At 40.7% G+C, this 25,019-nt stretch overlaps 1 protein-coding gene across 8 annotated transcripts in view; it reads left to right on the forward strand.

Moving 5' to 3' along the window:
- Positions 1 to 25,019, forward strand: part of Gapvd1 (GTPase activating protein and VPS9 domains 1) — a 72,207-nt gene that overhangs the window by 9,697 nt on the left and 37,491 nt on the right. For 2 of the 8 annotated variants that reach the window (XM_040735553.1, XM_040735557.1), the window contains exons 2-9: positions 6,455 to 6,672; positions 10,061 to 10,904; positions 13,700 to 13,786; positions 15,583 to 15,717; positions 15,844 to 16,033; positions 17,589 to 17,669; positions 19,896 to 20,056; positions 23,093 to 23,222. In XM_040735553.1, coding sequence (XP_040591487.1) covers positions 6,488 to 6,672; positions 10,061 to 10,904; positions 13,700 to 13,786; positions 15,583 to 15,717; positions 15,844 to 16,033; positions 17,589 to 17,669; positions 19,896 to 20,056; positions 23,093 to 23,222 — 1,813 coding nt within the window. In that variant the 5' untranslated portion in view covers positions 6,455 to 6,487. Of the gene's footprint in view, positions 1 to 2,024; positions 2,042 to 6,454; positions 6,673 to 10,060; positions 10,905 to 13,699; positions 13,787 to 15,582; positions 15,718 to 15,843; positions 16,034 to 17,588; positions 17,670 to 19,895; positions 20,057 to 23,092; positions 23,223 to 25,019 lie in introns of those variants that run through there. The other 6 variants (XM_040735556.1, XM_040735559.1, XM_040735558.1 and 3 more) reach the window with 4 other exon arrangements.

The following is a 25,019-nucleotide window of genomic DNA, read 5'->3' on the forward strand; positions in this document are numbered from 1 at the left end:
AAACAATGAAACCCTGACTCAGAAACCCAAAAAACCAACCAACCAACCAAAAAGCTGGCTTTTTAGGGTTGAATGCATTGCTCAGTGGTAGAGTGTTAGCTTTGTCATGTGGGAGGCCATAGATTCAACCTCCTGCTCCGGGAAAAAAAAAAAGGAAACAAAAGTTTAGTTTTTCTCAAACAGTTCTACCTAGGAAATATATTTACCTCACTCTACAAAAGAAATTAGTGCAAAATGTAAGAACTCTGGAAATTTGTGTAATGAAATTTCTATTTCATTTTATTTCAATTTTTTTAAAATTTATTTTTCAGTTTAAATTTAGATAAGAAACAAGGTTGCTTCACAAGTCAGTTCCAGGTCCCTCTCCCTTTCCCTCCCCTACTCCCGTGCCCTCCCCCTAACTCCCCCATTGTCCCCTCATTTCCCCAGGGAGGGTGAGGCCCTCCATGGGGGTGTCCATAGTCTGTTATTTCATCCAGGGCAGGGCCTAGATCCTCCCCCCAAGAGTTCAGGGTGAGAGTGCATCTCACATTGTTGGATGGGAGTCCAAAGTCCATGTGTATACTCGGGATGAGTACTGATCTACTGCCCAAGGCTCAATAGATTACCTAGGCCTCCTCACTGACACCCACATTCAGGGGGTCTTGATCAGTCCCATGCTGGATTCCCAGGCTGATGCCTGGGATTCAAGAGTTAACCTTTGTCTGGTCAGCTGGCCTAGAACGTGCCATGATCCTGCTTGTGACTCTAGTCCTAGACTTGTAGATATATACAAAGAACTGGCCCAGGTGGCCCCAGTTCTTTGATGTCATTTGATCTCTTTTCTTTCTTTTTTTCCTTTTTTTGTTTTTGATTTTATTTATTTATTTATTTATGAGGCAAGGTTTCTCTGGGTAGCCTTGACTGTTCTGGAACTCACTCTGTAGACCAGGCTGGCCTAGAACTCTCAAAGATCCCCCTGCCTCTGCCTCTCCAGCATAGATTTAAAGGTGTGTGCCACCACCACCTGGCCACTTGAACTCTTTTTTCAGAGTGATGTGTGATGATGCAAATACTAGCAAAGATACTGAAAGCATTTTGTGTTTTCTATGGTATCTGGAAGTGGGGCATGGGCCTATCAGATGCTCTCAGATTTTGAAGGACTGTTTTTTATTGAAAAGACAGGAGGTAGATGGTAAAAGATGATAATATAGCAAAAGCAAACTCTACCATCAGTGGTCCAAGTAAGTGATATAATTAAGCCGGGCATTGGTGGCGCACGCCTTTAATCCCAGCACTTGGGAGGCAGAGACAGGCGGATCTCTGTGAGTTCGAGGCCAGCCTGGTCTACAAAGCGAGTTCCAGGACAGCCTCCAAAACAATACAGAGAAACCCTGTCTCGAAAAACCAAAAAAAAAAAAAAAAAAAAAAAAGATATAATTAGTTCTTTAGCCCAGAGTTGAATTTATCATTAGGCAATGCATATGATTACAAAGGTTCATTGAACCAGGCTGTAGAAATTAAAACATGTAGATAAGAATATATGATGACACAGGATAATAGAAATGAGAAGGTCAATTTGAACACACATTTGTACATGCACTAGTAAGTAAAAAATAATAGAGTCAAATAGGCTTGGTTGGGTAGGCTGAGGTAAGACTGGTTTTCAATTTTGAGTTAAGGAGTTTGGAAATACTCTCTAAAAATACAGACCAGTTAACAAATGCGAACCTCTTTAATATACTGCGTGTGTGTGTGTGTGTGTGTGTGTGTGTGTGTGTGTGTGTATGTGTGTGTGTGTGTTGTGTCAGTGAGTGTGGTAGTTATTTTTACCTATACACTGAGATTACATTGAGGCAGCCTGGTCTGCAGGAAACCCTATCTCAAAGTGGTTGTGTGATGGAGAGGAGGAATACATCAGTATATTCAATGTATTGTCATTAACTGTAGTTACTATGCTTATAAAATAGATCTCATATTCTTTCTGCTAGCTGTAATATTTCTTAATTCCTCCTGTCCCTGCTACCTGAGAATCTGGAAGCTACTGTTCTGCTTCTGTGAGGTGAGTCTTTCTGAGTCTTGCATGTGAGTGAGCTCACGCAGTGCTTGGTCTTTCTAGACCTGGCTTATTCTTTTAACATAATGGTCTTTAGTTCCAATATGGCCAAATAATATTCCATTTATATACTGTATATGCCAAATAATGCACGCACGCACCCCCCCCCCCCCCCACAAACACACAAACTCCTTGGTTCCAATAACAGTTCTTAAAATTTTGTTTTCCGAGCCGGGCCGTGGTGGCACACGCCTTTAATCCCAGCACTCGGGAGGCACAGGCAGGCAGATCTTTGTGAGTTCGAGGCCGGGCTGGACCGATAGCCTCCGAAACAATACAGAGAAACCCTGTCTCGTAAAAACCAAAAAAAATTTTTTTTTGTTTTACAGGGTAAGCCATGGTCAGATTTTTAGGACATTCTGACCAGTTTATTATAGAAAGGAAAGCTTATAGTTCTGCTTAGAGTAAAATGCTTAGTGAGTTTGCCTGTGGCCTAAGCTTATTAAGTAGTCTGTTATTAGTGGTCTCTATAAAGTGGGGCAGTGGTGGCATGCATTTTTAATCCCAGCACTCTGGAGGCAGAAGCAGGTGAATCTTTGTGAATTTGAAGTCAGCCTGTTCTATAGAGTTGAGTTCCAGGACAGTCTGCAAAGCTACACAGAGAGAGAAAGAAAAAAAAAGTCTCTAAAACCATGTCTTTAGGGCTAACAAGATGGCTCAGAGGGTGAAGCTGCCTGCTGCCAGGCCTGATGACTTGAGTTGGATACCTGGAACCCACATGAGAGAACCAACTCCCTAATTTTTTGTACATGTAATTTTGTTCACTTATCTATTGATGGAATACTTAGGTTGGATTGATTCCAGATAGTGGCTGTTGTGAATGTTCAATAAACATGAAAGTGCAGCTGTGATTTCACAAACTGATTCCGTTTCCTTTGGCTAGATAACTAGATAACCAGTAGTGGGGCTGCTGGATCATGAAGGAGTTCTGATTTTAAATTTTGGAGAATAATATTGTTGCTGTACATAGTGATGACGCAATTAAATTTCCACCAACAGTATGCAAAGACATTATTTTCTCTACAGCCTTCCCAGTGTGTGTGGTATTTCAGTGTGAATTTAAGTTAAGTAGATGCTGCTAGAAGTCAAATAATACTCTGTAAAACCAACAGTAGACATGACTGACCAAAATGTTTAGGTTAGATGGTTGAGAGCGGTGATTCTTTGGTGTCAGACAGACCTGAATCATATAGCATGGAGTTCAACACTTTCTTGAACTGTCAAATGTCTGTAAGAGCACACCTGTCACTGGCTTGTGAAGGTTCAGGGAGGCATAAAAAGTTTAAATAACAGCTGGGTGATGGTGATGCACACCTTTAAACATTTCTGCATTTAGGAGGCAGAAGCAGGCAGATCTCTGTGAGTTCAAGACCAGCCTGATCTACAGAGTGAGTTCCAGGACAGCCAGGACTACTACACAGAGAAACCCTGTCTCAACCCCTACCCTTAAAAAAAAAGCATAAATAGCAACAACAGCAAAAAAGTTGGGAGATGGTGGCCCACACCTTAAATCTCAGTACTTGGGGGACAAAGGAAGACAGCTAAGACATTGAGGCCAGCCTGGTCTACAGAGTAAATTCCAGGACAGCCAAGGCTACACAGAGAAACCCTGTCTTCAAATACAAAAAACAAACAACCAAAAAAAGTTAGTTTAATATTAATATTTTATTGCTAGTTTAAATTGTTAGTACTTTTCAGGAAACATACATTTTCTATTATCTATAATTTCTTTGTCTTAGCATGGTAAAATATTTCCTACTTATTTGATTATGTTTAAATTTTATTTTAATTTTGGGAAGAGTCTCACTATGTGGCCCTGGTTGACTTGGAATTCACAGAGATCTGCCTGCTTCTGCCTTCAGAGTACCGGGAGTAAAGCCACATCATGCCTGTTGTGCCCAAATTTTATTTCAGCTGTTTCTTAGCTTATCACTGCTGTTAACTTGTGCTTTAAGTGTTGTCTTAGAAGAGCAGAACAATTTTGTCAACTTCAACAATTCTCATTTTGCCTTTAATCTTGGCACTCAGCAGGCAGATCTTGGTGAGTTCCAGGACAGTCAGAGTTATTACACAGAAAAACCCAAAACAAACAAACAAAACCTCACTCATTTCCTTAATTGTCCTTTTGGTTTTTATTACTAGGAATTGCAGTGCCTCAAGCAGGCTAGATAGTTCTCTATCACTGAGCTGTATTCCTTAAGAACAGTTACAATAATTGTTCTTAAATTTTTGGGTTTTTGTTTGTTTGGTTTTGAGACAGGGTTTCTTTGTGTAACTCTGGCTGTCCTGGAGCTCATTCTGTAGACCAGGCTGGCCTCGAACTCAGAGATCTGCCTGCCTCTGCCTCCTGAGTGCTGGGATTAAAGGTGTGTGAAACCACTGCCTGGCCTGTTTTGTTATCTAAAATATAGATATTTCTATTGTTTATTATAAAACATTTGTGGTCTGGTAGTTCAGGGATATAGCTTAAATAATAATTTAAAATGTGAATGTTATTTGTATGTTTGTTTAGTTGTTAGATAAAAAAGAATTGTTTGATTTCATTCATGCCTTTGGCTTAAGTATAAGGTAAAGTCTTGCTGGATTTTAGTCAAGGAATCAAATGATGTTATAGGGAGAACAGACTTGGGAACTCAAATAGGGAGCATGGAAATCAGCTAGTCAAAGGCTTTCTTTCAGGTGAGGTGACAGTAGATTCCCAGTGGAAGTACGTAAAGTAATCAGGTTATTTCAAAGACAGAATCAACAGGTGTATTGCTATGTGAAAGTAGTCAAGGATGATACCCTAGATTGTACTGGATTTTGTTAACTCTAATTCAGAAATAATCTGCTGGGTATGCAGGTGCATATGTATAATTTCAGGTCTTGGGAGACTAAGACAGGAGGTCCAGTTCATTCTCAGCTACTCAGTGAATTTGAGGCTAGCCTGGACTATATGAGACTGTCTGAGACAACCGGCGGAAGGGCTGAGAGTGTAGCTCAGTTAGTAGAGTACTTGTCTAGCACCACATAAACTGGGCACGATGGCTCACCCCTGTATCCGTAGCATGGGAGGTAGAGCAGGAGAACAGGAGTTCAAGATCACCTTTAGGTACATAAGCAATTCAAAGCTAGTCTGGCCTCTGTGAGACACTATCTCCAAAAACATGATATATATGTGGGTTGAACAGATGGTCAGAGGCTAAGAATGCTTGTCCAATAATGTCAGAATAGGAATCCAGATCCCAGCATCCGGTTAACAAGCCCAGTATCTGGTGCATGCCTGTAACCCCAGCTCTGGGTGGGTCAAAGACAGGAGGATTGCTAGAGCTTGCTGACTGACAACCTAGCCAGGTTCTGGTAGATACCCTGCCTTAAAGAAATAGGCAGAGAGTTATGAAGAATACCAATACCCTTGTCGGGCATATGTGTGTGTATGTGTATAGGTTCACGAACATGTTTTTAAAAAGTGTGGTCCAGGCTGGGTGTTGGTGGCACATGCCTTTAATCCCAGTACTCGGGAGGCAGAGGCAAACTCTGTGAGTTTGAGACCAGCCTGGTCTACAGAACAAGTTCCAGGATAGACTCCAAAGCAATACAGAGAAACCCTGTCTTGAAAACCAAAAAAAGAAGTGTGGTCCAGGTGATACAGGTACCTGCTACCAAGCCTGAGGACCTGAGTTCAATCCCTGAGACCCACAATTTGTCCTCTGACTTCCACACATGTGCTGTGACATGTTCCCCCATATGTAAGTGCAAAAATAAAATACAGTATTTAAAATTTGTGTTTCTTAAATTTCAGAAGGCTCAGTATAGGAAGTTTGCTCCTAATAAGGCCTTTATTCAGAGATAGCCTTTTAAACACCTAATCCCGTGTCTGTCCATTAGCCTAGGATTATCCCTGGCTGTTCTCCTTCACATCACAATTACAATCTGCTGGTTTTCTGAGATGGGGGTCTCATGTAGCCTCAGTCACTAGGTAGCCAAGGGATGGCTTTGACCTCCTGGTGTTCCTCTCTCAACCTCTCAAATGCTGGGATTATGTTTAAATTAAAGTCAATGGTTGTACTAAATATAATTAAAGTCTTATTTAAAGGCAATTTTTTATGATTTAATTTATTTTATGTGCATTGGTGTTTTGTTTGCATGTATGTTTGTATGAGGGTATAAGGTCCCCTGGAACTGGAGTTACAGACAGGTATGAGCTGTCATGTGGATGCTGGTAGTTGAATCCTGGTCCTCTGGAGAACAGCCAGTGCTTTTAGCCACTAAGTCATCTCTCTAGCCCCCATAATTAAAATTTTAATGTATTCTGCTCATTTTGATTTTAGAAAATAACTTATATGACATAAACTTTTGAATTTTGTCTTTTTTTATTAGTGATCAGCCTTTGTACCTTTTCCAAATTCAAAGATGGTGAAGCTAGATATCCACACTCTGGCCCACCACCTCAAACAGGAGCGCTTGTATGTGAGCTCTGAGAAGCAGCTCATTCAGAGGCTAAATGCAGATGTCCTGAAGACAGCTGAAAAGCTGTATCGAACAGCATGGATTGCAAAGCAGCAGAGGATTAATTTGGATCGGCTAATTATAACCAGGTAAAGTCAAAATTTTTAGGTTATGCATTTTGTGAAACTTAAGTCTATATACTACTAATTGTAACTAAATGAATCTCTTAAGTGTATGGCTTTAAATCAAAATTAGGTTAAGTCTTTGCTTATAAAATATGTGGAGTTTATTTTGTTTATTAATTAGCTTAAATAGTGATATAGAAAATTATAATTTTTTTTTCAAGACAGGGTTTCTCTGTATTGTTTTGGAGGCTGTCCTGGGACTCGCTCTGTAGACCAGACTAGCCTTGAACTCACTTACCTCCACCTACCTCTGCCTCCCGAGTGGAAAATTATAATTTAAGGATTAATATTTTATACCATACTAATTTTGTGTCTCTGCATATATAATATTTTATTGTTATAGAGAGTGAATTATGTGATATTATTTTTATACATATCTATGCTTTGGAATTGTATGTCTTTTTTTACAGAAAATTTTTTTATGTTAAGTATTATGTGTATGGGTTCTTTTTTCTTTTTATTATTTTTTTACATTCCAATCCCAGTTTTCCCTTCCTTCTCTCTTCCTCCTCCTCTTCCCTCCCCCCTCTTCCCATCTGTTCCATGGAAAGGGTGAGGCCTCCCCTAGGAAGTCTACTCAGTCTGTTCCATCATCTAGTTGAGGTAGGACCAAGGCGCCTCTCCACCCCACACCCCTGTGTCTAGCTTTATATAGAATGGGCTCCACTAAGTCAGTTTGTGCATTAGTGTTAGGTCTTGGACCCACTACCAGTGGCCTCATATATCTTCCCAGTCACACCACTGTCACCAGATTAAGGCAGTCTAGTTCGGTCTTATGCAGGTTCCCCATTTGTCAGACCTGAGTCAGTGATCTCTCACTAGCTAGGGTCAATTGATTCTGTGGGTTTCCCCATCATGGTCTTGACTCCTTTGTTCATCTTATCGCTCCTCCTTAATTGTACTCCAGGAGCTTGGCCCATTGGTTAATTGTGAATTTCTGTATCTGTTTCTGGAAGAGGGTTCAAGCTTCTCTGGGGTATGGATTGTAAGATGGGTATCTTTTGCTTTATGTCTAGTATCTGAGTGAGTATATACTATATTTGTCTTTCTGGTTCTGGGTTACCTCACTTAGGATGTTTTTTTCTGGTTCCGTCCATTTGCGTGCGAATTTTAGGATGTCATTGTTTCTTACTGCTGAGTAGTACTCCATTGTGTAAATATACTACATTTTCTTTATCCATTCTTCAGTTAAGGGGCATCCAGGTTGTTTCCAAGATCTGGCTATTACAAATAATGTTGTTATGAACATAGTTGAGCAAATGTCCTTGTGTGAATGTGCCTCCTTCGGGTATATGCCCAACAGTGATATTGTAGGGTCTTGAGGTAGGTTGGTCCCTAATTTTCTGAGAAATTGCCATACTGATTGTCACAGCAGCTGTTATGAGTTGGCACTCCCACCAGCAGTGGAGGAGTGTTCCATTTTCTCCACATCCTCTCCAGCATAAGCTGTCATTGGAGTTTTTGATCTTAGCCGTGCTGAACCGTGTAAGATAGAATCTCAGAGTGGTTTTGATTTGCATTTCCCTGAAGACTAAGTGTTGTTATTTTTCTTCAATGTGGCTATGGGTGATGAAACATGAACCACAAGACTCAACAAACCCATGTGGAGTTTATTGGGAAAAGGGAGCACAGAGAGCAGAGATGGAGGAGAGGTAGCGGGTAGGAGGCACTCGCTTAAAAGCTTAAAAGTATCTGCCTGAATGCCGGGTCTCAGGGGGCGGGGTCAGCATAATGCCTGGATACCAACCCTAAGGATGTTGAGCATTTCCTTAAATGTGTTTCTGCCATTTGAGATTGTTCTGTTGAGAATTCTCTGTTTAGATCTGTATCCTATTTTTTAATTGGATTATTTGGTAGCTTGATTTCTATTCTCTTGATTTCTTTGTATATTTTGGAGATCAGCCCTCTGTCAGATGTTGGGTTGGTGAAGATCTTTTCCCATTCTGTAGGGAGCCATTTTGTCTTTTTTTTTTTTTTTTTTTGGCTTTTCGAGGCAGTGTTTCTCTGTGGCTTTGGAACCTGTCCTGGAATTAGCTCTTGTAGACCAGGCTGGTCTTGAACTCACAGAGATCTGCCTGCCTCTGCCTCCCAAGTGCTGTGATTAAAGGCTTGAGCCACCACCACCTGGCTCCATTTTGTCTTTTTGACCATGTTCTTTGCTTTACAGAAGCATTTCAGTTTCAGGAGGTTCCATTTATTAATTTGCTCTCAGAGTCTGTGCTACTGGTGTTCTATTTAGGAAGTGATCTCCTGTACCTATGTGTTCAGATGTATTTCCCATTTTCTCTCCTATGAGTTTCAGTGTGGATGGATTTTTATTGAGGTCTTTGATCCATTTGGACTTGAGTTTTATGCATGGTGATAGATATGGATCTATTTGCATTCTTCTACATGTTGACAGCCAGTTATACCAGCACCGTTTGTTGATGCTTTCTTTTTTTCATTTTATATTTTTTGCTTCTTTGTCAAAAATTAGGCATTCATAGGTGTGTGGGTTGATATCGGGGTCTTTGATTGGATTCCATTGGTTCACCTGACTGTTTTTAGGCCAATACCTAGCTGTTTTCATTAATATAGCTCTGTAGTAGAGCTTGAAGTCAGGGATGGGGATGCCCCCAGATGATCCTTTATTGTACAGGATTATTTTGGCTATCCTGGGTTTTTCGAAAAATTGTGCTGGAATTATACTGAGGGTGTGGGAGTTGTTTTGCCCACATATGTATCTATGTGCCACTAGTGTGCCTGGTGATTGTTGCATTGTTCCAAGAGGTAATGTTTAGCTGTAACAATATTAGTATAATGTGGATAAAAGCGGTCAGATAAAAAAGAATATATACTGTATAACTGTATTTGTAAAAATCTTTAAAGGCAGGACTGACCTTTGATGTCATTGAGAATCACAGCTCTTTGTTGGACTTCCTAGAGAGGTGTTGACTGGAAGGCCATGCAAAAGCGTTTCATGAGTCAAACCCAGGGCTTCGTGCACACCAGGCAAATGCTCTTCCAACTGTGACACCTTCCAGCTCCTATTTTGATGATTTTTTGTGAATGTTTTTGTGTCAGTAAATAAGCAGTTTTTAAGCTATAGCAAAGTTTGAAATTTAATCCATGGAGGGTCACTCTGGACAATGTTATTAGTACCTATGAATTGACACTACACTAAATTTGATTTAATATGAAAAGACTGGCTTCCTCTTTACTTTTAGGTGTGTATTACTCGTTCTGTGTTGTTCTCAAAGAGCTTAGCAATTGTTGGCACAATAATGAACTCAGATTTATTCATTCCAATATAGTGCCTGTGTTGTATTATTGTTATTAATATTATTTTTGCCTGTGTGCTAATGTTTTCTAGTGCTGAGGCTTCCCCTGCTGAGTGTTGCCAGCATGCCAAAATTTTGGAAGATACACAGTTTGTTGATGGATATAAGCAACTGGGATTTCAGGAAACAGCTTATGGAGAATTCTTGAGTCGGTTAAGAGAAAACCCTCGACTTATTGCCTCCTCTTTGGTTGCTGGAGAAAAACTCAATCAGGAGAGCGCACAAAGCGCTATCTACACAGTCTTTACCTCCTTGTATGGCAACTGCATTATGCAGGAAGATGAAAGCTACCTCCTTCAGGTTTTACGCTACTTGATTGAATTTGAACTGAAAGAAAGTGACAATCCCCGGCGGCTTTTGAGGAGAGGAACTTGTGCCTTCAGCATCTTATTCAAACTGTTTTCTGAAGGACTGTTTTCTGCCAAACTTTTTCTGACAGCTACTTTACACGAGCCCATCATGCAGCTCCTTGTGGAAGATGAAGACCATCTGGAAACAGACCCAAACAAGCTAACTGAGAGGTTCTCCCCAGCGCAGCAGGAAAAACTCTTTGGAGAGAAAGGCTCAGAGAGATTCAGGCAAAAAGTTCAAGAAATGGTAGAGTCCAATGAGGCCAAACTGGTGGCTTTGGTGAACAAATTTATTGGTTATCTCAAACAGAATACATACTGCTTTCCTCATAGTCTGAGGTGGATTGTGTCTCAGATGTACAAAACTCTCTCTTGTGTAGACAGACTGGAGGTTGGGGAGGTCAGAGCCATGTGTACCGATCTTCTGTTGGCGTGCTTCATTTGTCCTGCAGTCGTCAATCCAGAGCAGTATGGAATCATATCTGATGCTCCTATCAATGAGGTGGCGAGATTTAACCTGATGCAGGTGTGCATTCACTATTATTAATGCTATTATTAATTTAGTTTATAATCAGCTGGTCTTTATGTAGTGGAGTGGGAACAAAATGATGACATTGTTCATATACTATTATCATTTCTTTTTCTTTTTCTTTTTTTTTTTTTTTGAGACAAGGTTTCTCTGTAGCCCTGTCTGTCTTGGAACTCACTCTGTAGAGTGCTGGGATTAAACCAACACCCAGCTATCTCTATTCTCAAATTGTCTTAAATATTCCATTCTCATGAAAAAAAAAGGGCAATTATATTATGATTTTGAGGTATTATAGTGATAAAATACTGCATTGGTTTTCAGTGAAATCCTTGAACTCTTGGACACAGAGTTAGCTGGATTTTCTAGAACAAGCCCATCACCCCTTTCCTGTAATTTCAGAGTTCAGACTGATTGTAAACTGAAAATGTCCTTTGTATTTCAAAAATGGAACTCAAAAGGAGGCTGCTTACAGTTAGTGTTCTTGGAGTGCTAGTGAGCGCTTAGGCCTTTCTGCAGAAATGCTCATGTATTTTGACAGTTTGATAACGCTCTATGAAGATGTTACACATATATAGTAAGGTACCCTCCTAAAAATCTGAGTTCTGGGCCAAGGAGATGGCTCCTCCTGTAAAAGTCCTTAGCGAGAAACTTGATAACTTGAGTTCAACGTCCCTGGAACCCATGCTAGTAGACAAGAACCAGCTACTGAAAGTTGCCCTCTGACCTCTAAGATATATCTGAAGTCTTATTAATTTATTTTACATGTGGAATGTTTTACATAAAGCCTTACTAGTTCAATTATTATTTATTTTATGTATGTATGGGTGTTTTGCCCAATCTTATTAGTTTATTTTGTGTGTGTGGAGAGGATTTTGCCTGCATGTATATCTGTACAATGTCTGCAGAAGAGAACATTGAATCTCCTGGAACTGGAGTTATAGACAGCTGTTCACCTGCCAACAGGGGCTGGTAATTGAATTTAGGTCTTTGGGAAGGACAGCCACTGGTCTTAACTGAAGAACCATCTCACCAGCCACCCTGCCCAGTGGTTTTTTTTTTTTTTTTTTTTTTTTTTTTTTTTTGGTTTTTTGAGACAGGGTTTCTCTGTATTGTCTTGGAAGCTGTCTTGGAACTCGCTTTGTAGACCAGGCTGGCCTCGAACTCACAGAGATCCACCTGCCTCTGCCTCCCGAGTGCTGGGATTAAAGGCGTGTGCCACCAACACCCAGCTTTTTTTGGTTTTTCAAGACAGGGTTTCTGGCTATCCTAGAACTCTGTAGACCAGGCAGACCTCAAACTTTCAGAGATTCATCTGCCTCACCTTCTGAGTGCTGGGATTAAAAGGTGTGCAGTAACATACCTAACTCCATAAGCCTTTAAAAAAAAATCATTGGTTGGTGCTGGAGAGAGGCTCTATGGGTAAAAGTGTTTCTTCTTCTAGAAGAGCTGAGTTCATTTCCAAGTGCCTACATCAGGCAGCCCACCACCTCCTGTAACTCCAGTTTCAGGGATAGTCACACATGTGACTTATACTCAAACACACACATACTTAAAAAAATTGATTCTTGTTTTTATGGTGGCACACACCTTTAATCCCAACACTTGGGAGGCAGAGGCATGGACATCCCTGTGAATTTGAAGCTAGCCTGGTCTACATATAGAGTTCCAGGCCAGCCAAGGCTACATAGACCCTGTCTCAAAAACGAACAGAAAAGTATAGAGACTGTTTTACCCTAAGTTCTTCGTGAACTTGTAAGGGGAAAGGCACTTTGTGTTAGCCTTGAAGTCATGTATTGTGTGGGTTAGCCTTTGCAAATTATTTAAAAATTTTATCAGGCCTACAAGGTAGTTTGGGGGTAAAAAATGATGTGTAAGGTTAATAGCTTGAATTCCATCTCTGGAACCTATGGTAGAAGGAGAGTCAACTCCCAAAAATTGTCTTCTATCCTCCATGTGCACTGTTACATGCATGTACGTCCCCGCCCCCAATAATGCACACACATACAATAATAATAAAAGTTTCTTTGTGTGTAACCCTGGCTGTCCTGAAATTTGCTCTGTAGATTAGGCTGACCTTGAACTCAGAAATTACCTGCCTCTGCCTCCCAAGTGCTGGGACTAAAGGTGTGTACCATCATCTGGCTACTTTAAAATGTATTTTTAAGCACACAAAAAGTACAGTATCAGAAATCAGTATACTGTACTTTCTTTCAATTTCCTAATGTTCCTGTCACATGCTAACAAAAATTATAGCAAAATTTTCTACTTCCTCTACCACTTTCTTTTTTTTTTTTTTTTTTTTTTCCTTTTTTTTGGTTTTTACGAGACAGGGTTTTTCTGTATTGTTTTGGAGGCTGTCGGTCCAGCCAGCCTGGCCTCGAACTCACAGAGATCTGCCTGCCTCTGCCTCCCGAGTGCTGGGATTAAAGGCGTGAGCCACCAATGCCCGGCCCTTTACCACTTTCTTTGTTTTTGTTTTTGTTTTGAGACATGGTTTCTCTGTGTAGTAGTCCTGGCTGTCCTAGAACTCTCAGAGATCCACCTGCCTCTGCTTCTCGAGTGCTAGAACTGAAGGCATGGGCCATCACTGCCTGACTTACCTCTTAATATGAAAATAGTAAAAGCTGACATAGATAAGGTACACATTTTACTGGGAACATTGTTTTGTTTGCCTGATCAGATGAATGTGAATATTATTATGAAACCAGATACTTAGACTAGATGGAAGTGATTTCTTAGATCAGTGTTGGTGTATGCAGCCTACATATTCTTATCACTGTTTTTGTTCACAGGTTGGCCGCCTTTTGCAACAGTTAGCAATGACTGGCACTGAAGAAGGAGATCCCCGGACCAAAAATAGCCTTGGAAAATTTGACAAAGTAGGAATGAATGTTGTGTTATGTGCAGTACTGTTTGTAGACCGTTAGATGTCCAGGTGTGCTAGCCCACACCTGTAATCTCAGCTGATTCAGGAGGATTTCCGTGAGTTCAAGGTTAGCTTAGACAACAGTGTAAGTCCTCATATCACAAACACCCTTACTTGGTGCCCAGCTTTAATCCCTGCACTCCGGAAGCAGGGGCAGCTGATTATGGTGATTCTCAGGCCAGCCTGGTCCATACAGACGTTCCAGGCCATCCAGGTGTGAAGAATAACCAGTATAAAATACTGTTTATTTATAAAAATTCTGGCAAAGTATTAGTGAACTTAACTATTCTTTTATTAAATCTTGTCTTTAGGTAATATGAAAGTTAAGTAAGTCAGTCATTAATTTGCTTTTAAGTTAGTTAATATTGAGTCAGCAGTAGTTAAATTTAGGAAGATTTCTCTAATGATTAAACTTTTAAATATTAAAGGGATATCATTGTAATAAGAATCAAGACCTACTAGATTATTTTTTGAATGCTTGTTTTTAACCAATGTGTACTCATTTAAGAACCAGCAGTAATGAAGTGTTCTTCACTTGCAGCATTGTTCAGGTAATTGAGTAAAATAAGTTTTCTTAGATTTCGAGTAGATTATCACTTCAACTTGATTTAAAACTCCAGCGCTGGAGCTGGAGAGATGGCTTAGAAGGTAAGGGTGCTTGCTAGTCTTTCAGAGGGTAGGAGTTGAGTTCTCTGCACCCACCTGGTGTCCTTCCAGCCACCTGTGATTTCAGCTCCCAGGGGACCCTGCATCTTCATGTTACTGTTGCAGCCACCAGTGCAAATATGCTGCTATGTGTATGAATACATTTGTACATGAATAAAAATTAAAATAAATCTTGAAAACAAATGAATAAAAACATAAAATCTCAAATACTATGCTGAGTATAGAAGAAGTACATACTGTAAATCCAGTGTCTGAGGGGTGGAGGCAGGAAAGTCACTCTGGTTTGAGGACAGCCTGGACACTATTGTCAGTACCAGCCCAACCAAAGCCACAGACTAGGATTTTTTCCCTCAAAATGCAACAAGAATAACAACAAAGTGTCCAAGAAACAGCCACGTGGTGGTGGTGGTGGTGCATGCCTGTAATCCCAGCACTCAGGAAGGAGAGAGAGCAGGCAGATCTCTGTGAGTTCAAGACCAGTCTGGTCTACAGAGTGAGTTCCAGAATAGCCAGGGCTATTCAGAGAAACCCTGCCTGGAAAAACAAAACAAAATACACGCCCCCCCCCCCCAAAACCCTCCAAAACAAGAAACGTGGCCACAAACTGGCTTAGTGTATGAAGTGCTTGACACCAAGCCTGACGGCTGAACTTGACCCTCAGAACCTGCAGGAGGAGAGAACTGACTCCCTCAGGTTGTCTTCTGACCCCCATGTGTGCATCATATCACACAAATAAATACATGAGAGCATCGAGAGGAAAAGCAAATAAAATAAGAACTTGTTTTGTGCCGTTTCCCCATACTTCTCAAACAGATCTCAATGAGTCCCTCTTCTAGGGGTCTGTGTGTGTCAGCAAATTCTTCAGAGGTGTCCCAATGCACACCCTGCCTGCCTGTCTTTTCAGAGTTGTGGGTGGAGACTACATGTACTTTGTTTTTCTTGAGCTTATTCGGCATCACCACATAAATAGTTGCAGTTTTTAAAATGTTAGCTTTCAAATAATTTCCATGAAGTTAAATTTTTTTCATGCTTGTCCACCTTGGTCAGATGAGACTCTCACGTTGATCTCTTGTGTTTTAACAGAGCTGTGTGGCTGCTTTCCTTGATGTTGTAATTGGGGGCCGTGCAGTGGAGACTCCCCCACTGTCCTCTGTGAATCTCCTGGAAGGCTTGAGCAGAACTGTGGTTTACATAAGTTACAGTCAGCTTATTACTCTGGTAATGGCATTATTCTTTAACTGCTAAGTTTTTTGAAATTCTTTTAGCCATGCCTTGGCAGGTCACAGATGAATACACCCTGTAAGAAGCGTGTGTTATTTTTGTAATGTTGTTTCCTTTTATCAGGTGAATTTTATGAAGAGTGTGATGTCTGGAGATCAGCTGAAAGAAGATAGAATGGCTCTTGACAATTTGTTGGCGAACCTGCCCCAGGCTAAGCCAGGGAAGAGCAGCAGTCTAGACATGACTCCATATAGCACTCCTCAGATGTCTCCAGCAACCACTCCAGCCAATAAAAAGAATCGATTGCCTATAGGTAATGAGAGCTTTCCATAGTGGAGCTTTTCTTTAATATGCTATTTCTTCAAAGTGTAGGGTGGAGTCAGTAGGTATTTACCTAGTTTGTGTGACGCACGCCCTGGGCTCAGCCTCTATCATTGCATACGCTGAGTGTGATGGCACAGGAGGTGGGGGCTGGGGCATCAGGAACTTAAGGTCACCTTTGGGTAGGCCAGCTCAGGTTCTATTAAATCCTGCTTAAAAAAAAATACACACACACACACACACACACACACACACACACACACACACACACACACACACACACACACACACGGGGCATCAGGGACTTAAGGTCACCTTTGGGTAGATCTTGGCCAGCTCAGGTTCTATTAGATTCTGCTTTAAAAAACATACATACATACATACATACATACATACATACATACATACATACATACATATTTAACTAGGCTTTATTCACTTAGTATGTGTTATCTATCTACAAGTATGCAAAAATTGAGCATCTAACCTGTTATGGGCACTAAGTAAGCCTTTTACAGATGTTTAATCCACACACATACCCAGTCATGGTATGGTCACTATGTTGCACTTGAAACACTCTGTCAGATGCTATGAAAACAAAGAACATTAACATATGTCTTGATAGTGTCAGGTTAGTCACTCTTAGGTAGTCTAGTGACTTCTAGGGCAGCCAGTGCTGCATAGTGAGACCCTGTCTCAAAAATAAAATAAATCTTATTTTGTTATGTTAGTGGTTCATACCTGAAATACCAAGACCTCAGAGATCACTTCATGCCCAAGACTAGTCTAGTTCACAGAGGTTCTAGGCCAGCGATGGTTGGCTGCAAGGTTGGAACATATCTCCTACAGACAGACAGACATCCTCATAAAGCAACTTAAGCTGAGAATGAGATCCATTTAGGAAGAAGATAGCTAAATGAATACGCAGCGTACTGATGACAGAACAGACTTTTTAAAGTAAATTTCTATACAGGTGGTGATAGTGCATGCCTGTAATACCAGCACTCAGGAGGCAGAGGCAGGCAGACCTCTGAGTTAGACGCCAGCTAGTCTACAGAGCAAGTTTCAGGACAGCCAGAGCTACACAGAGAAACTCTTGTCTCGAAAAATAAGACAAAATAATAAATAAATTTCTGAGTCAGGCATGGTGGTGCACATGCATCTTTACTCTCAGCATTCAGGAGGCAGAGAGAGTCAGAGCTACACAGTGAGACCCTGTACCAAAAAAACTCAGAATTTTCTTTTGATTAAAAAATATTTTTTATGTTTAGCAGTTTTATTATTTATACTTTAATAACATGAAAAAACACTATTTTTGGTAGAGATCCACGCTCCCTATTATTCACTGTTATACATTAGTTGTTTTTCTTTTCTGGTACTTGAAAATATAATTACAGATGGGTTTAATGGGGAGTAGATTTTGAATGTTTGCCCTGTATTTTGTATGGTCATGTGACATTGTCATTGCATTTAATTTCATGTTTTAAACAATGTTTCCAATGTTCAGAGGGTTGATTTTGTTTCTATTTAATGTTTTTGCAACCCAGGACAACAGTTAGCAGCCATCACTGCCTGGGATTCCACAGCCACCAATCTTACTGCTCATATTCCTCTAGTAACCCCGTTTGGTGGGTAATAGGCCGTTCTCCTTTTCTTCCATGATTGCACTTTAGAAATAATCACAGGTGTACTCTGTGTGCATGCTGCTTTTGCTTCCTATAAGTTACTACATGGAATTTGATCCATTGAATTTTTATGAATTACAGTTTTCAGGTTTGCTAAGACCCTAGAGCTGTTCATGAGGCTAACTGCGAGTTCACAGTTCTATTGAAGATTGGGGCATAGAAAGATGTGGTGACCCTGTCTTATTAAGCTCACAGTTCTTAGAAGATGCCGGGGTGGGTGGGGGTGGGGGGTGTATTGTAGAAAGATGTGGTGGGTCTGTTTAGGTTTCAGAAGTTGGAGTGAGGTGACTCAGAATGAAAGCTTTGTGAAATGAGGATTGTCTCTGCCTCTGTCTGTCTTCACTGTACCGTACCGTCAGAGCATTTCCACTCGTACAGTGTGCAGTGTATTGAGTTTGACTGCTCTGTAAGAGTAAGTTTACTTCTCACAGAAGACTAGGTCACTTTGTCACAAAAATTGGATGTTTCATTTTTTAAATTTCTTAAAAGGATGAAGCCTGGAATAGCACAGTAGTAGAGCGTTTGTCTAGCATGGTCAGGTCCTGAGTGCAGTCACTAGCATCATGGATGGATGGATGGATGGATGGATAGATGGATGGATGGATGGATGGATGGATGGATTTTTAAATATATTGCAAAATAGTTGAAAAAAATAAATATTATTTGTAAGGCTGGAAAGATGACTCAGAGGATAAAGAACTTGATGCCAAATCTGACAATTTGAGTTTGATCCCTGGGATTCACATGGTGGAAGAAGAGAGCTGACCTCCATTGTCCTTTACCTCTGCAGGAGTGCTGTGGTATACCCCCACACTAAAGAAATAGAAAAAGAAAAAAAAAAAAAAGAAAGGAATAATGTTACTGGTGGAAAAAAACCAAAAATAATGAATTAAAAAAATTTTATGGAGGCAGAGGCAGGTGGAACTCTGAGTTTGAGGCCCGCCTTGTCTACAGAGCGAGTTCCAGGACAGTCAGGACTACATAGAGAAACCCTGTCTCGTGTGTGTGTGTGTGTGTGTGTGTGTGTGTGTGTGTGTGTGTGTGTGTGTGTGTGTGTACACAAATGCTCCAACATGTACAGGTGGAGGTCAGAGGCCAACTTTTGGGAATCAGATTTCTTTTTCTACCAAGTGGATTCTGAGAATTGAACTCAAGTTACCAGGCTTGGCAGCAACTGCCTTTACTGCTGATACACCTTGTCAGTTTGAATCTACTATAGACTATTTCAGTAAAGCAGAAAGGACCTCACTTTAACATAAAGCAGTATCCCCTGTGTCTTTGGAAAGGGTTGGTGTATTTCAGAAGAAAAATGTGCTTTTAGAACTGACCCTGGGTTTGTAGGTGATTGTATAATTCCTTTGCTGGGCATGGTAGTGAATGCCTGTCATCTCAGCATCCACAAGGTAGAAACCTTCTGGAACAGTGGTGATGGCGGGTTCCAGGCTTCTCTGAGCTACTACCTAGTACAGTCTTATCTTACAGAGATAAGACAAAACATGTGTACTAGGTTTTCACATGGCAGTTTTAAACCATTAAACATTTACTCATATGTGAGACTGCTGGCCATTAAATATTTTGTAAGAAAAATAGTTCAAGTGTCTTAAAAACGTGAGAAACAAGGTAGTCCTTTTTTGTGCCTGAAATCCTGATTGGCTAGGATGTGTTTCCTGCACCACATCTGTGATGAGGTGCGGCCGTTCTGTTCAGTGGAAGTGGAACACTATTTCTGATGATGTTTTAAACATTGTTTTTGTATTATGTGTGTGAGTGTTTTGTCTGCATGCATGTCTCTGCACTAAGTGCATGCCTGGTGCCTGTGGGGGCCAGAAGAGGGTGTCAGATTCCCTGGGACTGGAGTTACAGTTGTAAGCAAGTATGTGGTTGTTAGGAATTGGATTCAGGTCCTCTGTAAGAGCAACCAGTGCTTTTAACCGCTGAGCCACCTCTCCAGCACTTTAATGGTCAGTTTTGAAGGAGAATCTGTGTTAGTCATCAGGATAGTGACTAACAGGACCTAGTGTTTGTTTTGTCTTGATTTTTCCTGTCTATGTATTCACCATCATCTCTTATGCATGCATGAATATTCAGCACTAAGAGAAAAATACAGTTTTGTATTCATGTGCCATTTTCTTCATTTTGACTTTTCCTCTTAAATATTTTATTTGTTAGCAACTCGGAGCAGAAGCCGAAGTAATATGCTAATGGACCTACATATGGATCATGAAGGATCATCTCAAGAAACCATCCAGGAGGTTCAACCAGAAGAGGTGCTGGTCATTTCCTTAGGAACAGGGCCCCAACTTACTCCAGGGATGATGTCAGAAAATGAGGTATGAGTGTATTACTACTTTTTGTTTTTCTTTTCAAGATAGGGTTTCTGAGAGATTTACCTTCCTTTGCCTCTGCCCCCTAAATACACTAGGATTAAAGGCAAGTGCCACCACTGCCTAGTGCTTTGTTTCATTTATGTTTTGATACTGAGTTTCATGTAGCCATAGCTGGCTTGAACTCTGGTCTTCTGCCTCTTATCTCCCAAGTGCTGGAGTTGTAGGTATATGCCTGCACACAACATAGAGGTTTATAATGTATAAAAAATAATGGAAAATATACAAAATCATATAAAAATGCTAGTGGCTTAAGTAAGAGAAGTTTATTTTATTGTTCTAGAGGCTGAAAAGTCCAAGACCCAGGTGTGTTTGGTGTCTTCTTAGGACCTTTCTATTTTTCTTTTATACGTTGTTCTGCCTGTATATATACCTGCACGCCAGAAGAGGGCACCAGATCTCATTATAGATGGCTTTGAGCCACCACATGGTTGCCAGGAGTTGAACCCAGGACCTCTGGAAGAGTAACTTATGCTCTTACCCTCCTAGCCATCTCTCCAGCCCTCTTCTTAGAGGTGGGTGTGCTGATTTTAGAAGAACACTAAACCCATCTATGAGGTTTTGCCCTCAAACCAGTCACCCCGTCTAAATCCCCATGTCCAAATACTGTCACTTTTCAGCCTACGATTTCATCAGATGACTCTTTGGAGACCTCAAACATTCAGGTTATATCAATTCTTTGTTTCTTTCTTTCCTTCTCTCTTTCCTTTTAAAAGATCTCTCCCTCCCTTCTCCCTTCCCTTTCCTTCCTCTTTGAGACTAAATTTTGATACACATATCTCCAGCATGTGACCTTGAACTGTGATCCTTCTGTCTACCTGAGTGCTAAGGATTTACATGCCTGACCCATTGGTGCTGGGGATTAAACCCAGGATTTCACATGCTTGGCAAACACTCTACTACTGATTGTGATATCCCACAATGCTAAGCTCCTGTGAACAGTTATGGAGGAGAGCCATCATGACACTGAAGTTGGTGAGCATGCCAAAAACAAAAGGTGTTGTTCTAGTAGCAATAGAAGACAGGAAGGAAAGCCATGACACTGTGGTATAGAAGTTTTATAAGACTTCTCCAGTGATTTGTAGGAAATGTGTTTTTTTTTTCAACTGGTAGTAGAACAATAGTATTTCTGTTTAGAGTTCAAAAATACTAATATATACTTCCTATTGTGTGATTAGGGGAAAAATTAAGTGATAAATAAAAATTAGGAAAATAAACAGGAACTTTTAAAGATTATTTCATTCTATGTATATGAGTGTTTTGCCTGCATGCACATGCATGCCCGGTGACCAGGGGGTTCATTAGATCTCCTGAATCTGGGATTACAGGTGGGTGTGTTGGAACTCAAACTCAGGTCCGCTGAAAGAGCAACAAGTGCTCTTAACTGCTGAGTAGTTTCTAGCCCAAAGTAAAAGAGAAAGAAAAAATAGATCAGGGAATAGATTAGGGGCTACGATGGCATAGTGTTTAAGAGCACATCCTATTTTTTTTTATTAATTTATTTTTTACATTCTAATCCCTGTTCCCCCTCCCTCCTCTCCTCCTGCTCCCCTCTCTTCCTCCCACCTGCTCCTTGGAGAGGATAAGGTCTTCCCTAGGAAGTCTACTAAGTCTGGTCCATCATCTTGTTGAGGCAGGACCAAGGCACTTCTCCCACACACACCCCTGTGTCTAGGCAGGGCAAGGTATCTCTCCTTATAGAATGGGCTCCTCTAAGCCATCTTATTCTTATAGAGGACCAAGCACACACATCAGGTGGCTCACAACTGCTGGTTACTGTAGCTCCAGGGGATCTGATGCCCTCTTCTAGACTTTCTAGGCACCTCCCCTCACATAATACCCTCCTTCCAACATATACACGTAATTTAGAAATGTTTTAGAAAACTTCAATGAAAAATAAAAAAGAGACTATGAACCTGGGTATAGTGGCACACACCTATAATTCTAGTACTTGGGAGGGAGAGGCAGGAAGAGTGCATGCTTAGAGTCAGCCTGTTCTGCATAGGGTTCCAAGGCAGCCTGGGCAATAAGAGACCCTGTCTCAGAAATCAAATAAAAAAGAGAAAGAAGGTAAGGGGAAGAGGAAGAGTGAATGTTAGAGAAAAAAAAATCTGTTTTAAGAGTTTGTGAAAAGAGTATAGAGTTAAAAACAAACATAAAGAAGCAGACTTAACTCTGACTATAGGGAGCATCTTGCAGTGTGTGTGTGTGCGCGTGCGTGCGTGCGCGCGTGCCCCACATATTTTGGTTCTTGGGGATTGATCTCAGGTCATCTGGCTTAGAGGCGAGTGTCTTTCTTACCTGTTGATCTTACTGACTTAGAAACAGCAACTTATATTCAATAAATGATGGCTTATTTTTCTAGAAAATTTATTGCTAGCTTGAAAAGTCACAGCTCATAAATCAGATGTGGTGACTTATACCTGTAATTCCAGTGCTCAGACATAGAGGCAGGGGGCCAAGGATATAGGGCTAGCCTGGGGCACTAAAACACACAAAGTCTGCCAGATCCTTGGCTGAGCACTAAGCTGAAGCAGACAGAACAGAACAATGAAGCCTTGTGATGCTTGTGCCTCTCTGCGACTCCCTGCATGACTGTCCGTTGCTGACCTTAGTAGAAGAATTAAAAGACATAGCTTGAGTTGGCTTCAAACATAAGACTTTGTTCTGAGTTCATGCGAAAGCTTGATAGCCCTTACAAATGGGCTTTTAGTTAAAAATAATTAATAAGGCCTCTCTGAGGATCAGATGGCAGGTGGGAGGGGAAGGAGGGGGAGCAGGAAGAGAGAAGGGAAGGGTAAGTGGTATTACAATGTAAAAGATAAATTAATAAAAAAACCAATAAAATAAATAAAAAATAAATAAAAAAGATAAAAATAGTAAGAATGTAAATATGCGCTCTTGGTTTATTTATTTTATTGTCAGTAGTCTTTTGTGATAAACGAAACATTTTATTCTATTTGCATTGTTTATTTTTTTCAGGTCTTAAACATGCAGCTCTCGGATGGAGGACAAGGAGATGTCCCTGTTGATGAAAACAAACTCCACGGTAAACCTGACAAAACCTTGCGCTTTTCCCTCTGCAGTGATAATCTGGAAGGCATATCTGAAGGTGAAGGGCTACTTACAGCATTCAAGAGTGTGTGATCTTAGTTGTTCTGTGTTCTTTAAAGGAGCCTTATAAAGGACAGTTAGCCACCGTGCCTCTCACTAAGGAGGAGAGTAACATTTCCTCCAACAAGCCTTGAAATGGCTGGAAGTCTGTTTTCTAAGAAAATTCAGGTTGCAAGAGGCTGTTGGTCATTCAGTGTTAATGTGCTTCTCATTCTTGATCTCTGTCAAAGCTTATAGAGCTCCTTTAGAAGGATCTAGTGCATGCACAAATGGGGAGGGTGGACTTACTGCTACTAGCATCTCAGGGTGTTGTACATACTCCTGCTGTTCTGGGTTCCTTTATGCACACACTTACACACACCTTCATGAATCAGGACACCATGGAATAAAAAAGGCAGTCGAGGGCAGGAGTATAGCTCAGTTGCTACATTTGCCTGGCATTCCTAGATTTAATCTTCAGGAGCAGGGGAAAATAAAAAGTAAGAGTTTGTCATTCCATATATTAGGGTGCTTTGTTTATGAAAAAAAGTCCACTTTACTAACATTTGAGAAGATATAAATGAGTAACATATGTTCACTCTAGAAAATGTGGAAAAGAAATAAACTCACCTGTAATTAAACAGTTGATATTTAGATTATGTATAGCAAAATTAAGTTTATGCTTTGTAACATTTTTACTTTTTTTTAAAAAGATTTTATTTATTATGTATACAGTGTTCTACCTACATGTTTGCCTGCACGCCAAAAGTGGGCACCAGATCTCATTATAGATGGTTGTGAGCTACCATGTGGTTGCTGGGAATTGAGCTCATGATCTCTGGAAGAGCAGTCAGTACTCTTAACCTCTGAGCCATCTCTCCAGTCCCTACCTTTTTACTTTTGTGTGCCAATAATCATACCCTTTGTAATTTGTGTTAGTATTCCCGCATCTGTACTGACTGCCTGCCCTTGGGTTTCTGATGGGATATGCCCTCAGCTGCAGCCACTAAGAGCATCACCTATGTTCCCTTTTAAAAGGGCCCTGCCTACCTCCCATTCTCTCCCTTCCTCCCTCCCCCCTCTTCCTGTCTCCCCGCCCCCATCTGTGTCCCCCACCCCCACCCCTCATTCCTCTCAACTGCTGCCCTGGAAGTTGGTCTCCCCCCCCTCCCACTTTTTTGTTTGTTTGTTATGTTTTGTTTTTTGAGACAGGGTTTCTCTGTATTGCTTTGGAGGCTGCCCTGGAACTCGCTCTGTAGACCAGGCTGGCCTCAAACTCACAGAGATCTGCCTGCCTCTGCCTCCAGAGTGCTGGGATTAAAGGAATGAGCCACCAATGCCTGGCTGCCTTCTCACTTTTTATGATCCCCTTCCCTAATAAAAACCCCTGAAGTGCTACTTTTCTTAAATTATAATTTGTGTTCTTAAATATCATATTTTTATTTTCATGTTGTTTTTTCATCTTTCTTTTTGAGACAAGGTGTCACTATGTATCCTTGGCTGGCCCAGAATTCACTATGTAGTACAGTCTGGCCTTGAACTTACAGAGGTGCTCCTACCTCTGTTCTCAAGTGCTCCCAAGGGATTAAAGGCACAGTCACCACACCTGGCAATAACATGCTTTTAAAGGGTTTTTAGCATCAAATATGCCTATTGATTTGTTTTAGCATTCTTCTGTGTTTAGAAAGGGAGAATGCTTCTACCTTTCATCTATCTATCTATCTATCTATCTATCTATCTATCTATCTACTCATTTGCTTTTATTTATGACCAATAGTCCCCGATTTACCCTGGTCAAGAGTTCTTTGAGACAATT

Source organism: Mesocricetus auratus, unplaced genomic scaffold (genome assembly GCF_017639785.1).
Source record: "Mesocricetus auratus isolate SY011 unplaced genomic scaffold, BCM_Maur_2.0 Super-Scaffold_100047, whole genome shotgun sequence".
Taxonomy (NCBI): Eukaryota; Metazoa; Chordata; class Mammalia; order Rodentia; family Cricetidae; genus Mesocricetus; species Mesocricetus auratus.